This window comes from Ctenopharyngodon idella, chromosome 24 (genome assembly GCF_019924925.1).
Source record: "Ctenopharyngodon idella isolate HZGC_01 chromosome 24, HZGC01, whole genome shotgun sequence".
In the NCBI taxonomy this organism is placed as follows: domain Eukaryota; kingdom Metazoa; phylum Chordata; class Actinopteri; order Cypriniformes; family Xenocyprididae; genus Ctenopharyngodon; species Ctenopharyngodon idella.
The window spans coordinates 25,842,272-25,856,550 of record NC_067243.1 but is presented as its reverse complement, the minus strand read 5'-3'; the positions used below and the strand labels follow the sequence as shown (position 1 = coordinate 25,856,550).

At 37.4% G+C, this 14,279-nt stretch overlaps 1 protein-coding gene across 2 annotated transcripts; it reads left to right on the top strand.

Moving 5' to 3' along the window:
• Positions 1-951: 951 nt before the first annotated feature.
• sall1b (spalt-like transcription factor 1b) lies at positions 952-8,484 on the top strand. 2 transcript variants are annotated; one of them, XM_051884970.1, is made up of 3 exons: positions 952-1,313; positions 2,883-6,178; positions 6,321-8,484. In XM_051884970.1, exons 1-3 carry the CDS (start codon positions 1,271-1,273, stop codon positions 6,702-6,704), a joined length of 3,723 nt encoding a protein of 1,240 aa, XP_051740930.1. In that variant the 5' UTR covers positions 952-1,270; the 3' UTR covers positions 6,705-8,484. The 2 variants fall into 2 exon arrangements, with proteins under 2 accessions (XP_051740930.1, XP_051740931.1); XM_051884971.1 differs by having other exon boundaries at positions 2,883-6,116; positions 6,321-6,515.
• The last annotated feature ends 5,795 nt before the right edge of the window (positions 8,485-14,279 follow it).

Genomic DNA, 14,279 nt, shown 5'->3' with positions numbered 1-14,279 from the left:
ATGTGAGCCAAGTAGTATATCTGAATTCACAGTAATCATAAAACTGTAGGTGAAAAGTGGCCAAATGGCCTTTCAGTGAGATTCTGAAGTCCACTGGATACCTTTCTATCCCATGAGGCCACAGGAGAGGAGTTATGACTGACAGTGAAGCGACTGATGCTGTAGGTCACATAACTACACATTTTATATAGAACGTACTTTTTTTAATCATACATCATGAAGTACGTTTCAAACCAAATGTAGAAAATGTAGAAAGTTTTTTTTTTTTTTGGTGATGGATAGGTTTAGGAGATAGAATATACAATTTGTACAGTATAACAATCATTATGTCTATGGGAAGTCCCCATAAAACATGAAAACTTAAATCATAAAAAAAAAAAAAAAAAAAAAAAATCAATGTAACATTTTCCATTTATTAAATAGTTTGGTCAGTTCATGAACAATTTATGCAATTTTATATTATTTATTTGAAAGAATGAAAAGAACAGTTTCATGTCTATCCAACTGTTCAAGGCTGATTATGGTATTTAGAAAGTAGTTAGTAAGTAAGCAATACTTTTTAGAGAGAGTGATTAGTACAGTAATCTAGTTACTGTTGAAGATGTAATTAGTAGCTAGTAATTTACCCTCTGGAACTACTGATATGTTTAACATGATTATGTTTGTAAATGACGTCTTAATGAAAGTTATAATATAAAGTTTTACCATGATAAATCACTGTGGTTTTGTGTTACTGGTGGTGAAGCATTAATCCTTTACATTACCAGCCACTGATTCATGCTCTCTACACGCTTTCATGAGCACAGTCTACGCCGAACTGAAACACACTGACCAATAGGGTCATCGATGGGCGTGACTGTGAAAGGTGTTGGCCAATAGGAATACCGAAGGGCGGGGCTGAACTCTCCCAACGCTGTCAAAGAATTTCCTCATGGATTTGCGGTCTTACAGTTGTCATGTTTTGAGTTGTGGGAATGTGTTTAATTTGGATATTGTGATCGACAGTGCGGTGATGTATGAACGACTTTCGTTTATAACTCATTTAATACCGCTCTGTTGACATCACTGTCTTTACCTCATCCCTGTGTGATCATAGAAACTTCATTTCTGCTAACTTATTTCTAGTTATGATGAATACGTAAACAGTTTCGCGGTAGATTCAGCCCTGACCGGGGCTCACTGACAAGGATGCTTTTGGATTGACAGTGAAAAATTTGGATGAAAGGACACTTGTGGATTCTTCAGGGAGATAAACAGGTTTTATTCCAGCATGTCCCGGAGGAAACAGGCTAAGCCACAGTACGTGCTCATCGGTAAGTTTTATATCGCTTTCTGAAAGTTTGATCAAAACGCGCAAATGTATGTTTGAAAAAAGTAAATGAGTACAACACTTTTTTGTTTAGCACGGATAACTCAGTTTTATTTCCAGGATTCTCACAACTACATCAGTCAGTCAGTCAATATATGATCTGTAGTAGGCTAGACATCAGTTAATCACTGCATGAACTGATATTGAATTCAAAAGTGTCATTACAACTTAATCTGTAACAATATGAAAAATCTTGTTTTTAAAATAGTTCTATTATTTTCACTCTTTTAAAAATGTAACATTCCATTAAAAATTGTGACACCCATTTGGACTTTACAAGGCGTTAAAACAATTAAATATTCTAATTATAAAATTTCTAAATTTGTACACAAATTGTAACTTGACTGACTGAATGGGGCTAGTTAAATTTAGGCTAGTTTACAACTCTGTTGCTAACAGTCCTGTTATCCATTCTGTTTTTTCCCCATCAGTTTGAATAATTATTCATCAATTGAATAATTTTGATGTTTATTTAATGTTTATTGCTAGAAAATAATAAAATTACGCAGACCATGGTTGTTAAAAAAAAAAAAAAAAACTCAAACTCAAAAAAAAAAAAAAAAAAAAAACTCATTGTTGTACCCTATTAATAGAAGGTTCATGCTGTTAAAATTTAGTGACATAGCCGATGTGTGAAATGAAATAACCATTAAAAACAAACCTTACAGATGAACCTTCTTTTCTGAAATCAGCTTTTCAAAGTGTTTGCTGGACCCTTTCATTTCTAATGCTGAAACACACATACACACACACACACACACACACACATTAGAGGCCTGTTTTGTTACAACTCACTGCTGTGATGTGTTATATTGCTGGCTGTTGCAGAAAGCTGTATGAGGTCATAGTGAATGTAATGGATCAAAATTTACTTTCATTATATGCAAGTTTTATCATTAAAATGTAAAACCTAACCTGTGTAGCTATCTTAAATATGCACTTGAAACAAAGGTGTTCTATTCAATGAATTTGAGATCATTCTGGAAATGCCAATGAAATACAAAGTGTATTTTGGAGATATTTACAAGATGCTTAAAATGGCATAAAGTTATTGTGAAATTTAAGAAGATTTTGCTACAAGATTATTTGTAAATTATTATTACTTGATAACTATATAGTAATTTGAATTTTATTTTGTGACAAAGTCATGTATTGTGTTACGTCTGTGCTACTGTGTTGTCTTTTGCTAAGTTTTAAAGGGTTAGTTCACCCAAAATCGAAAATTCTGTCATCATTTACTCACCCTCATTTCGTTCCAAACCCGTAAGACTTTCGTTCATCTTCGAAACACAAATGAAGATATTTTTAATGAATTCTTCGCGATTTCTTTCCCTCCACATTGGCAGACTACGCAACTACCACTTTTTACTCTTCAAAAAGTTCATAAAGAGAATGTAAAACTAATCCATATGAATTAAGAGGTTTAGTCCAAATTTGAACTAACACTTTAAGTTTACATTAAGTTGCTATCTAATATGCTCTACAAATTTATTTTTTTCTTCTTGATATTCAGATCATATGATGGAGAATGACCCCACTCCAACCCACGATGTCCATATGTGTGAACAATGCTGTGCTGAATTTTCCAGTATAACAGACCTCTATCAACATCAGAAAGACTGTTCAAAAGACCAGTTAGTTCTAATAGTAAGTGAAAACGAAAGCCTAGATTCTCCACCTTCTGGCCTCACAATCAATTCATCATTCTTCAACACTGAGGAGCATTTGAATGAAGTGACAAGTAATGACAGTACAGAGGAACATTGTGACTTTTCTAATGGCAAAACATCAGTGGATGTTGACGAATCCTTACACATATTTCAAAACAGCAGTCATGATGTTGCCAAAAAGTCTAATTTACATCATGATAACGAAAACTATGCTGATGGCTTTAGCTCCACATACTCAGCTTTACTACCTCAAGAGAGTACCTTACTTGAGTTATGTAAATTATCAGCCATTAATAGCAATGTCTTCATTGAGAACCTAGAAAACACCAAAGTTGCTGTTGCTCAGTTCTCACAGGAAACTAGTTTGAATCCAAAGACAAGTTGCAGGAACTCTAGCAACATCAAAATGGCCTCCTCTAGTTTGATTGAGCAGCTGTTATCACTGCAGGAACAGCAGGTGCAGCAACTAAAACTAATAGAAGAAATTCGACACCAAATATCGTTATTAGTAACCCAAAATTCTGATACACCTTTGGCCACAAACACCTACAATGGTCTGTCTCAAACCAGTTCACTGATAAAACTCAGCTCACACCTCTCAGAACAACTCACAGCAGCTGCTGGGCTAGTGGAAAACCTAACTGCTAATGCTAAACAGTCTAAACATGTTATTTCACAAAACAACCAAGATGGTTTAAGAGGTGAAAAAGGAAACTCCCAAATGACTGATAAAAATAGAGACAACCCTTTGCCATCAAAGGTTGGTAGTGATCGGTGTAGTAATCAATCTTTGCAAGGTAACACAGTCAGTGATAAAGTTGATGGCACAGCTAATTTAAAAACACCTTCACCATCTCCTGCTTCATTTGCAGATGGGATTCTAAACAAACTCAAACTGCCCCATAAACAAAACATCTTTCATAAGTTTGAAAACTCCTTGCCTAGTATTGGGGCAATTGTAGAGGACCTGAATGCTTTGACTGCCCTCGCCCAACATAGAAAAGTCAAACCTCTCAATGTGAGTTTATGTGAACACAAGAGGCAATCTGAAGATTGTATATTCAAGCACAAATGCAGGTTCTGTGCCAAAGTATTTGGAAGTGATAGTGCTTTGCAAATACACCTGCGGTCTCACACTGGAGAGCGACCCTACAAATGTAATATATGTGGGAATCGATTTTCCACCCGTGGAAATCTCAAAGTCCATTTCCAACGTCACAAGGAGAAGTATCCTAACATACTAATGAATCCTTATCCAGTTCCAGAGCATTTAGATAATGTCCTAACCAGCACAGGTATTCCATATGGCATGTCTCTGCCTCCTGAGAATCCTGCTCCTAACTGGTTGGATAGTAAACCTTTAGTGGGTAACTCACTTGGCTTTATGCTTCCATCATCTTTGCCAAGTCTTCCACCCATCATTAAAAAAGAGGAGGAAAGCGTATCAATAACCAAACCTCATACTCCTGTTGTCAGTGAGGTGTGTGAGAGAAGTAATGGGCAGTTTGGTAGTAGTCCTCCTCTAACTTCAAATGAGAAATTTCAAGAGGTTACACAACCCTTGAGTATCGCTACCTTACTAAGCTCCTCAGGGGAAGGTTCAAAATACGACATTGCTATTAATACCTCTGTCAATACAAGCTTAATAACTGAGCTAAAATCGGAGCAGCTTGAAACCAAATTTCTTTTTGGAAGTCTTCCAAATCCCCCTGGAGCATCTGAGACTTCAAAGCTGGAGCAGTTGGTGGAGAACATTGACAAGAGGTCTACTGACCCTAATGAGTGTGGAATCTGCCACCGGGTTCTTAGCTGTCAAAGTGCCCTTAAAATGCATTACCGCACCCATACCGGAGAGAGGCCATTCAAATGCAGAGTGTGTGGACGGGCTTTTACAACTAAGGGCAATCTGAAGACACACTATAGCATTCATCGTTCCATGCCACCTCTTAGAATACAGCATTCTTGCCCCATATGCCAAGAAAAGTTTACAAATGCAATGGTTCTACAGCAGCATATCCACATGCATATGGGTGGTCATATCCCTAATGTCCCACTGCATGACAGCTGTGCAGAACCCATGGACCAGGACACTGACTCTGTAGATGGTAGGACCTTGGAAGTGGATGTCTTCCCCAATGAGGACATAGACATTATGGAAGGTGTATCCGATTCAAAATACCAAGACTCTTTACCGGACAGTCTATGTTCTTCAACTGCTTCTTCTGTGTTTGCCAGAGCAACTGAGTCAGAGAGTCAGATTACAGATGCGGAGAATTTGTCAAACATCCATAAGTTGACTATGGGGAATGGATCAGTGGATAGAGACTGCTTAACCCAGAGATCATCTTCACTAAATAGGGACCATGAGAGTTTAAGGAGGATTTCGACCATCATTGAGGCAAAACCCTCCTGGAACCCTTCCTCCCCCAATTGCTCTGCTTATGAAATGCAAGGATACACTACAACTGACAGAAATCTGAAATCTCCTGAATCAAACAACTCAAGCCTACAGCCTAATCTTACAGTGTCTAGTTTACTTGACGGAACATCTGGAGATATACCAAAAGATAGCATGACCATGATTTTACCCTTCAATGAGCGGGGATCCCTAAAAAGCAATGTTTGTGATATTTGCAACAAGACGTTTGCCTGTCAAAGTGCTTTAGATATTCACTATCGAAGTCACACCAAAGAGCGCCCATTCATCTGCACTGCATGCAACAGAGGGTTCTCAACCAAGGGTAACCTTAAACAGCACATGCTTACCCACCAGATGCGAGACTTACCTTCACAGTTGTTTGAGCCAGCAAATCAGATCCTGATTTTTCCACCAAACCAGTTTCTACCCTCCATGGAACCAATAAAAAGAATTGAACACAATGGGCTCATTAAAAAAGATCCTAAAGATTCACCCACAGGTATAGTTAGCTCAACAGCTTCCACATTACCTGAACTCTCTACACCAACATTAACAGCAACACCACCTCGGCGAACAGCTAAACAGCACTTCTGCCACACTTGTGGGAAGACCTTCTCTTCTTCAAGTGCACTGCAGATTCATGAAAGAACCCACACTGGTGAGAAACCCTTTGCCTGCAACATATGTGGACGTGCATTTACCACTAAAGGAAATTTGAAGGTACACCATTTCAAGGTTGTTAAAGGTGTTCCATCACTGATTGCCAGTTTGTATTGTTTGCTTTGTATGGAATCAGTTGTATTATCCCAGATACCTTATGACCAACTATCTACTTCCAATTTCCATCCTGTTTTCCATCTAGGTTCATATGGGAACTCACATGTGGAGCAGTTCTCCAGCCCGACGAGGTCGCAGGCTTGATGGTCCATTCCTTAGATCTAATTCCGAGCGATTTCAAGACGCTCCCCCTAAAGATGTTATGGATAAAGTGCGTAACGGGAACTCCATAGGTCTCTGGAGCCAGTATACCTCTCTCGCTAGTGGTTTGGGTGTGAGGACAAATGAAATACCTGTAATTCAGAATGGTGCCATACCTCACCTGTCAATTTCTGCTGGGCATCTGGAAAACTTAGAAAAATTACAACTCAGCAGAGCTTTACCTTGGCTTGAGAGATTGAGCGAAAATGGTGCAGCGTTTCATTTCCGCCAATTGGTTGAAGACAATAAAACAACAGCGGCGGATTGAATTTCGTCTTTTAGGATGCAATTTAAATGTGATGCAATTTCATAGGCGTGCTGTTTCATTAGTTTTTTTGTACAAGTGTACCCTATGTAGTGACGTTATTAAAAATTCCGCTGTTGGTTAATGTTGCCTAGTTTGGGTAGATCTTCAGAAGTGAAGTAGTGTTGATTGTATTGTATAAATTAATTTGATGCTTTTTTGTTGTTGTTTTGCTGAGGAAGATATTAAGTATTGTTAATACGCAGCTATGATCTATTACTTTATAGCATTTAAGATTTTTTTTAAAAATTGAAGGTATTCATGTAGAGCATTTGCTAAACACTTGGTTGTAATAGGTTTTGTAATGAGGTACATTTGCATTATTTAATGGAGAAATGAATCCCTATTTCTTTATCAAAAACTATTTATCAATCAGTGTTTCACATTAATATCATTTGTGCTTGAATTGTGTGTTCTATTTATGCTTACAGTATTTACATTATTAATGTAAACAAGACTAAACCATACTAAAACTGTTTTTATTTTTGTATCTTTAAAACACTGTACATTTAAATTGTTACATTGAAGGAACTTATGTATGACGTCAGTTCATGTTGTGGCAACATGTCTTGAATGTTATGGCAACATTTTAACTGTCATTTGGCTTATACAAAGCACAATCATTTCACTTCCCAATCGATTAATAAAAGGAGTGTGCTTTTGAATTAATCATTATATTTTACTTTAAGTTGTACAATATGAGTGTGTATACTTTCAAACACCTGTCTCCTCTTCCAGTGATTTACTTTTAACAAAGAAATGATTCTTTCCCTACTTCCACACAAGCAGAATTCATGCATTTTCTCTACTGATAAAAATCTAGGTCACCTTGTCCTCTGCATTTACATTTCAATAAACTTACCAATAATAACACATTGTGTTAATACGCAATGATCTTTGCCAATGGAAGATGATACTTCTACAACCAAATAGAATAATAGAGGCCATTCATCGAGCAGGTACGACTCATCAGCTCTACCTCATGTCTGTAAACCATACAGACAGATGGTCAGCAATGGTTTAGCGTTTCTTGTGTGGATTTCTGTGATAAAATGCTTTATTAGAACATTTTGAATGTTGTGGTTGTTTTACTGTGGTAGTTGTCATGGCAATTGTGTTATGATATGGCTACTTTTATAATTGTATTTCCCGTAGCTGCCAGTCAGAGGGAGTTGCCCCTATTGAGTTTTCTTCCTCATTTTACCCAAAAAACCTCCAAAAATGTCCAACAGATTACTTTAATGGTGCTGTTATGGTGTCACTTGACCTTATTAGGGCTTGTCAGATGTAGTCTTGATAACATTATTAAAACTATTAGGGCATACAAATGAGTGGTCCATTGTGTGCAGAGTTGCTTTAGTATGACCAAAAACATCTGACTCACTGAAGTCTGTTGAGTAATATATCCATTGAGTCTCACCACAATAATATTACATACTAAATCCCTCAGTGAATAAGATATGCCCTCTTAACTGTCAAAGTCCATTAAACACTCCACACCAGCTGACGGGAACCCAACACCATCCCGGCTGCCACCATTAGCATTATAAAATGAGCAAACGGCTAGAATGAAGCTCAAGGGAGTACAAAGCTCTCCAGATACATATCTGATTCAAACAGATGGGAGGCACTGGAGGTGTAAGCAGGTGGATAAAGACCTGAACAGTGAACTGGGTGAAGATATAGGGTTTAGTTGATGTTTTACATCCCCAGATCTCCCAGATACATAGGTGTTGCCAAAATGGTAGCTTGAGCTTTTCCTAAAACAGATATGACAATTACAATATGAAAGTATTTCGCTTTAAGTATGAAACATTTCTTGAATAAACAGTTCATTGTCAATGATGTGACGGGTCATTTTTTTGTCCAAAGGGCTTAATAATAATAAAAAACAAAAGATATGACATCCAAAGTATGTAAGGTAGTACAACTAGATCTCTTCTATTGAATCCAAAAGGTTTGAATTATATTTTGCTACATATAAAGGTATTTTAAAGATTTTGAAGTGTCAAATGTAATTCGGTTTAACCGTCCAAAGGCCAATACAGCCATTTCATTTGTGATTAAAATATCTTAAAATGTAATTAATGTATACAGTGGGTACGGAAAGTATTCAGACCCCCTTAAATTTTTCACTCTTTGTTATATTGCAGCCATTTGCTAAAATCATTTAAGTTCATTTTTTTTCCTCATTAATGTACACACAGCACCCCATATTGACAGAAAAACACAGAATTGTTGACATTTTTGCAGATTTATTAAAAAAGAAAAACTGAAATATCACATGGTCCTAAGTATTCAGACCCTTTGCTGTGACACTCGTATATTTAACTCAGGTGCTGTCCATTTCTTCTGATCATCCTTGAGATGGTTCTACACCTTCATTTGAGTCCAGCTGTGTTTGATTATACTGATTGGACTTGATTAGGAAAGCCACACACCTGTCTATATAAGACCTTACAGCTCACAGTGCATGTCAGAGCAAATGAGAATCATGAGATCAAAGGAACTGCCTGAAGAGCTCAGAGACAGAATTGTGGCAAGGCACAGATCTGGCCAAGGTTACAAAAAAATTTCTGCTGCACTTAAGGTTCCTAAGAGTAATGTATCCATAATCCTTAAATGGAAGACGTTTGGGACGACCAGAACCCTTCCTAGAGCTGGCCGTTCGGCCAAACTGAGCTATCGGGGGAGAAGAGCCTTGGTGAGAGAGGTAAAGAAGAACCCAAAGATCACTGTGGCTGAGCTCCAGAGATGCAGTCGGGAGATGGGAGAAAGTTGTAGAAAGTCAACCATCACTGCAGCCCTCCACCAGTCGGGGCTTTATGGCAGAGTGGCCCAATGGAAGCCTCTCCTCAGTGCAAGACACATGAAAGCCCGCATGGAGTTTGCTAAAAAACACCTGAAGGATTCTCTGGTCTGATGAGACCAAGATAGAACTTTTTGGCCTTAATTCTAAGCGGTATGTGTGGAGAAAACCAGGCACTGCTCATCACCTGTCCAATACAGTCCCAACAGTGAAGCATGGTGGTGGCAGCATCATGCTGTGGGGGTGTTTTTCAGCTGCAGGGACAGGACGACTGGTTGCAATTGAGGGAAAGATGAATGCGGCCAAGTACAGGGATATCCTGGATGAAAACCTTCTCCAGAGTGCTCAGGACCTCAGACTGGGCCGAAGGTTTACCTTCCAACAAGACAATGACCCTAAGCACACAGCTAAAATAACGAAGGAGTGGCTTCACAACAACTCCGTGACTGTTCTTGAATGGCCCAGCCAGAGCCCTGACTTAAACCCAATTGAGCATCTCTGGAGAGACCTAAAAATGGCTGTCCACCAACGTTTACCATCCAACCTGACAGAACTGGAGAGGATCTGCAAGGAGGAATGGCAGAGGATCCCCAAATCCAGGTGTGAAAAACTTGTTGCATCTTTCCCAAAAAGACTCATGGCTGTATTAGATCAAAAGGGTGCTTCTACTAAATACTGAGCAAAGGGTCTGAATACTTAGGACCATGTGATATTTCAGTTTTTCTTTTTTAATAAATCTGCAAAAATGTCAACAATTCTGTGTTTTTCTGTCAATATGGGGTGCTGTGTGTACATTAATGAGGGAAAAAAATGAACTTAAATGATTTTAGCAAATGGCTGCAATATGACAAAGAGTGAAAAATTTAAGGGGGTCTGAATACTTTCCGTACCCACTGTATATTTTTTATTTTTATAACATCATATATCCACATTGTGAAAAATGGTATTAAAATTATGTGTAGAAGTCGTTGCTTTGTTATGAGAAAGAATGTCCGGAAAAATGAATTTCATTGGTGTCATTTGGAGTAACCAATATAAAGGGACCATTCTGGATCAAATCATGCGGTTAATATCATGTGACAGGATGTGACATTCAGACACCTGCAAAGGACCACATGGTCACTATAAAACATGGAAAATGTAATATTTTAAAAACTTGTACTAAATATAAAATGTTTGGTTGTCCTTTTTATAGATAGCTAGCAAGCTAACTTGCTAGCTAGCGAGATATCCGTTAGCATTATTAGCCTGTTAGCATTGTTTGAAAATATCGTCATTTGGTATAACCAAACGTGTCATTTGGTTAAACCGAATGACTTTTTTGGTGACAAATTTTGTCCATCTTGTAAAAAATGACAAAAGCAGTGTTAATTTATTATAAAAACCACATAATCTCATTGCTAACACTTAATAAAACTTTAAAATTAATTATATCTCCATTAGGTTTTTTTACACTTTTAAAAACCTTATTCGTCAATGACCCATATACTACCCTTATTTACATTTATTTATTATGTAAATAGATTTTTACTCAAACAACTTGTCAAAGGGACTGTATTGTGTTGTGACAGCAATATTACAATAATTTCAGACACAGACATTAGATTAGAAGTCAAAACACAAGTTAGTTTCATTGCTATGTAATGGAATCTTTCTTAGAACATATTTTGCTGAATTAGGTTGCAAAAAAATGTGTAACCCTTTTCCATGTGTTAAAGGAAGGAGAGTGACATAAAAAACAGAGAGTGACACAAGAGCCATCGAACTGTCCACGGCCCGGACAGCTTTTTCTAAGAACTCATCACAGAGGAACAAAACAGCGCTTTTCCAATCATCACATATTTCTGTTCAAAACTGCTGACATCAACCACTGTTTACAATGCAAAGAAAGAATTTCCTGTGTAAGCATTTTGCCTGTGATCATCACACTTTTGTTGGCCTGACAATGGAAATATTCAATAACAGAGCAACGGCCAAATCTCCAGCAGGGCTTAAAGGTATCCAGCCCAAACCCGACTATTGATAACACTGTGATTATGGCATTGTGTGAGGCATCCGTATGGCTCAGATCATATCTGATCATAAACGCTGTGTGGACTCTTTGATGACCATGGGATCAGTCAGCGCTGCTATATAACAAAATAACACGCACGGGACAGCTGAGTTTGCCATTTTTTGATTGTGACACACACAGAGGGGATTGTATCCCAAATATGGTAGTAGAGAACCTTTGCTGACCCTTTGATTGATTTTAGTTCATTATCATTTAGCTCTTTAAAAAAAAAACCTTTTATTTTCATTCAATTATTTCATTCAATTATATTAATGACATTAAGTTGGAGTTAATTATTCACTTTCATTATTAATTTATGCAGTTCTATAGTTCCCAGTTCAGCTTTATTCATTTAAAATGAACAATACAGTAGTTTCAATATTTACTAGACTTTTACTACATTTTGAGTGACCTTTGCAAAACTCAGCAGCACAATGTTTAAGTGATTGTTAGTGTTAGTTGGAATACACTACACAACTTTTAGAATCTGAACAGATTTGAACTAGGCATCATACACTTGCCAAATTTGCTTACAGAGAAAAACTGGGAATCATACACTAAACGACTTTCACAACAAACTCAACATGTTCCTTGTTGTTAGAAGATGCATAAGAAATGAAATCTGAATGTGTTCTAAAATCAGTTCCAAATATCAAACATGTTTGATATCCTCCACTGGATGAATTCATAATCTGAAGCTGAAAAATCATAGTCTGTTCCAGTCATACACTTCTCAATATTTTGTGGAATCTGCCAACTCCAACTAGCCCTGTATAGTGTTGACATGCGCAGACTGTATATTGGAGGGAAATATGGGTAAATGTCATGTAGTGTACTCCAGCCATAAAGGTTTAGTTCACCCAAAAATTAAAATTTTGTAGTCAATTTTTCTTATCAATTACTTGCACTCATGATGTTCCAAATCCAAAAGACTTTTGTTCCCATGCAAACCACAAATACAAAAGTTCTGTCATGAAACTCTAGATGGCGCAGACTAATAGGTTCTTAAAGTGATAGTTCACCCAAAAATGAAAAATACCCCATGATTTACTCACCCTCAAGCCATCCTAGGTGTATATGACTTATACACATTAGTTATATTAAATAATGTCCTGGCTCTCCTAAGCTTTATAATGACATTAAATAGAATGTGTAAAAAAAAAAAATCCATATTTAAAACTTTAAAAACTGGCTTCTGGCAGATGGCACGTACGCACGTCGACTAGGAGTACCGTAAGCTTAGTCGCCTCTCGCGGATCAAACAAATAGGGCTGTGCAACAAACTCAAGCTCCTTTTTACTTATAACGAAATCCTCCAACATTTCTTTGTAAAAATTCTCGTTTTAGACTTCTAATTCAAAACCAGTGTTTTGTTTTGCTCTCTCCTCTGTGCTTCCACATTCGTCACTGTGTCAGATCAGAGTTCACTCTTTCGCCGTAAATTCTGACGGCCGTCTGTCGGAAGCTAATTATTTTAGTTTTTAAAGTTTTAAATATGAATATTTTTCTTACACAAACGCATCGCTTCACTTCAGAAGGCCTTTATTAACCCCCCAGAGCCGTGTGGTTATTTTTTATGATGGATGGATGCACTTTTTTGGACTTCAAAATCCTCTATTTACTGCCATAATAAAACTTAGGAAAGTCAGGACATTATTTAATATAACTCTGATTGTGTTCGTCTGAAAGAAGAAAGTCATATACACCTAGGATGGCTTGAAGGTAAGTAAATCATGGGGTAATTTTCATTTTTAGGTGAACTAACCCTTTAACTCAATCTGCTTACAATTACATCATTCTCCATAGGGCACAGCTGATTGGTTCCTGCTGTATCAATAGCCAATGAGCTTGCTGCTCAACCTTCAAATACTTAGTCGGCATTTGCTGTAGCAGTGCAGCACGCTTTCAGAAACCCTCCGCCTTCCCCAGCTCCACCTGTATATATCTGCTATTGGTAATACAGCAGCAGCATGTCTTACTTGCTCACAGCAGCGTGTCGTGTATGTATTGGCAGTAGCACGTCTTGTACAGCAGCAGTGTAGCAAATCTATTCTGCCAAGACCAAACATATCAACATTGTCATATCCATTAGCATGCCAAACACTCTGAGAGTTGTCATGACAGAAATGAAGATACTTTTAATGAACCATGAGAGATTTCTGTCTCTCTATTGAAAATTTGTTCACCCAAAACATTCATAAAGAGATCGTAAAATAAATCCACATGAATCAAGCGATTTAATCCAGGTCTTTTGAAGAAACTGTATAGTCTTCTAAACAGAAGCTCAAACAAGCATAAAAATATCATCATTTGTGTTCTGAAGATGAATGAAAGTCTTATGGGTTAGGAACGACATGATGGTGAGTAAATGATGACAGAATTTTCATTTTAAGGTGTTGGTAGTCACTGTAACTGGTTTCTAGGGTGTTGTGACTTTTGCTATAATGTAACCAAATGGTTGCTTAGGGGTCAAAAGTGCACACTCACGTGTCTACCATGATATTCTGGTACCAAGATATGGCTGAGTCACATTACTGTGTGGTTTCTAGGTTTTTCTAGGTGGTTGCCAGGGTGTTATGGCTAGTTTTGTAGGTGGTTGCTTAAAATAGTCCACCCCAAGTCTCTATGTTATGATGAAATCCAGAAAATATGAAAAGTATGAAGAATATTAATATGC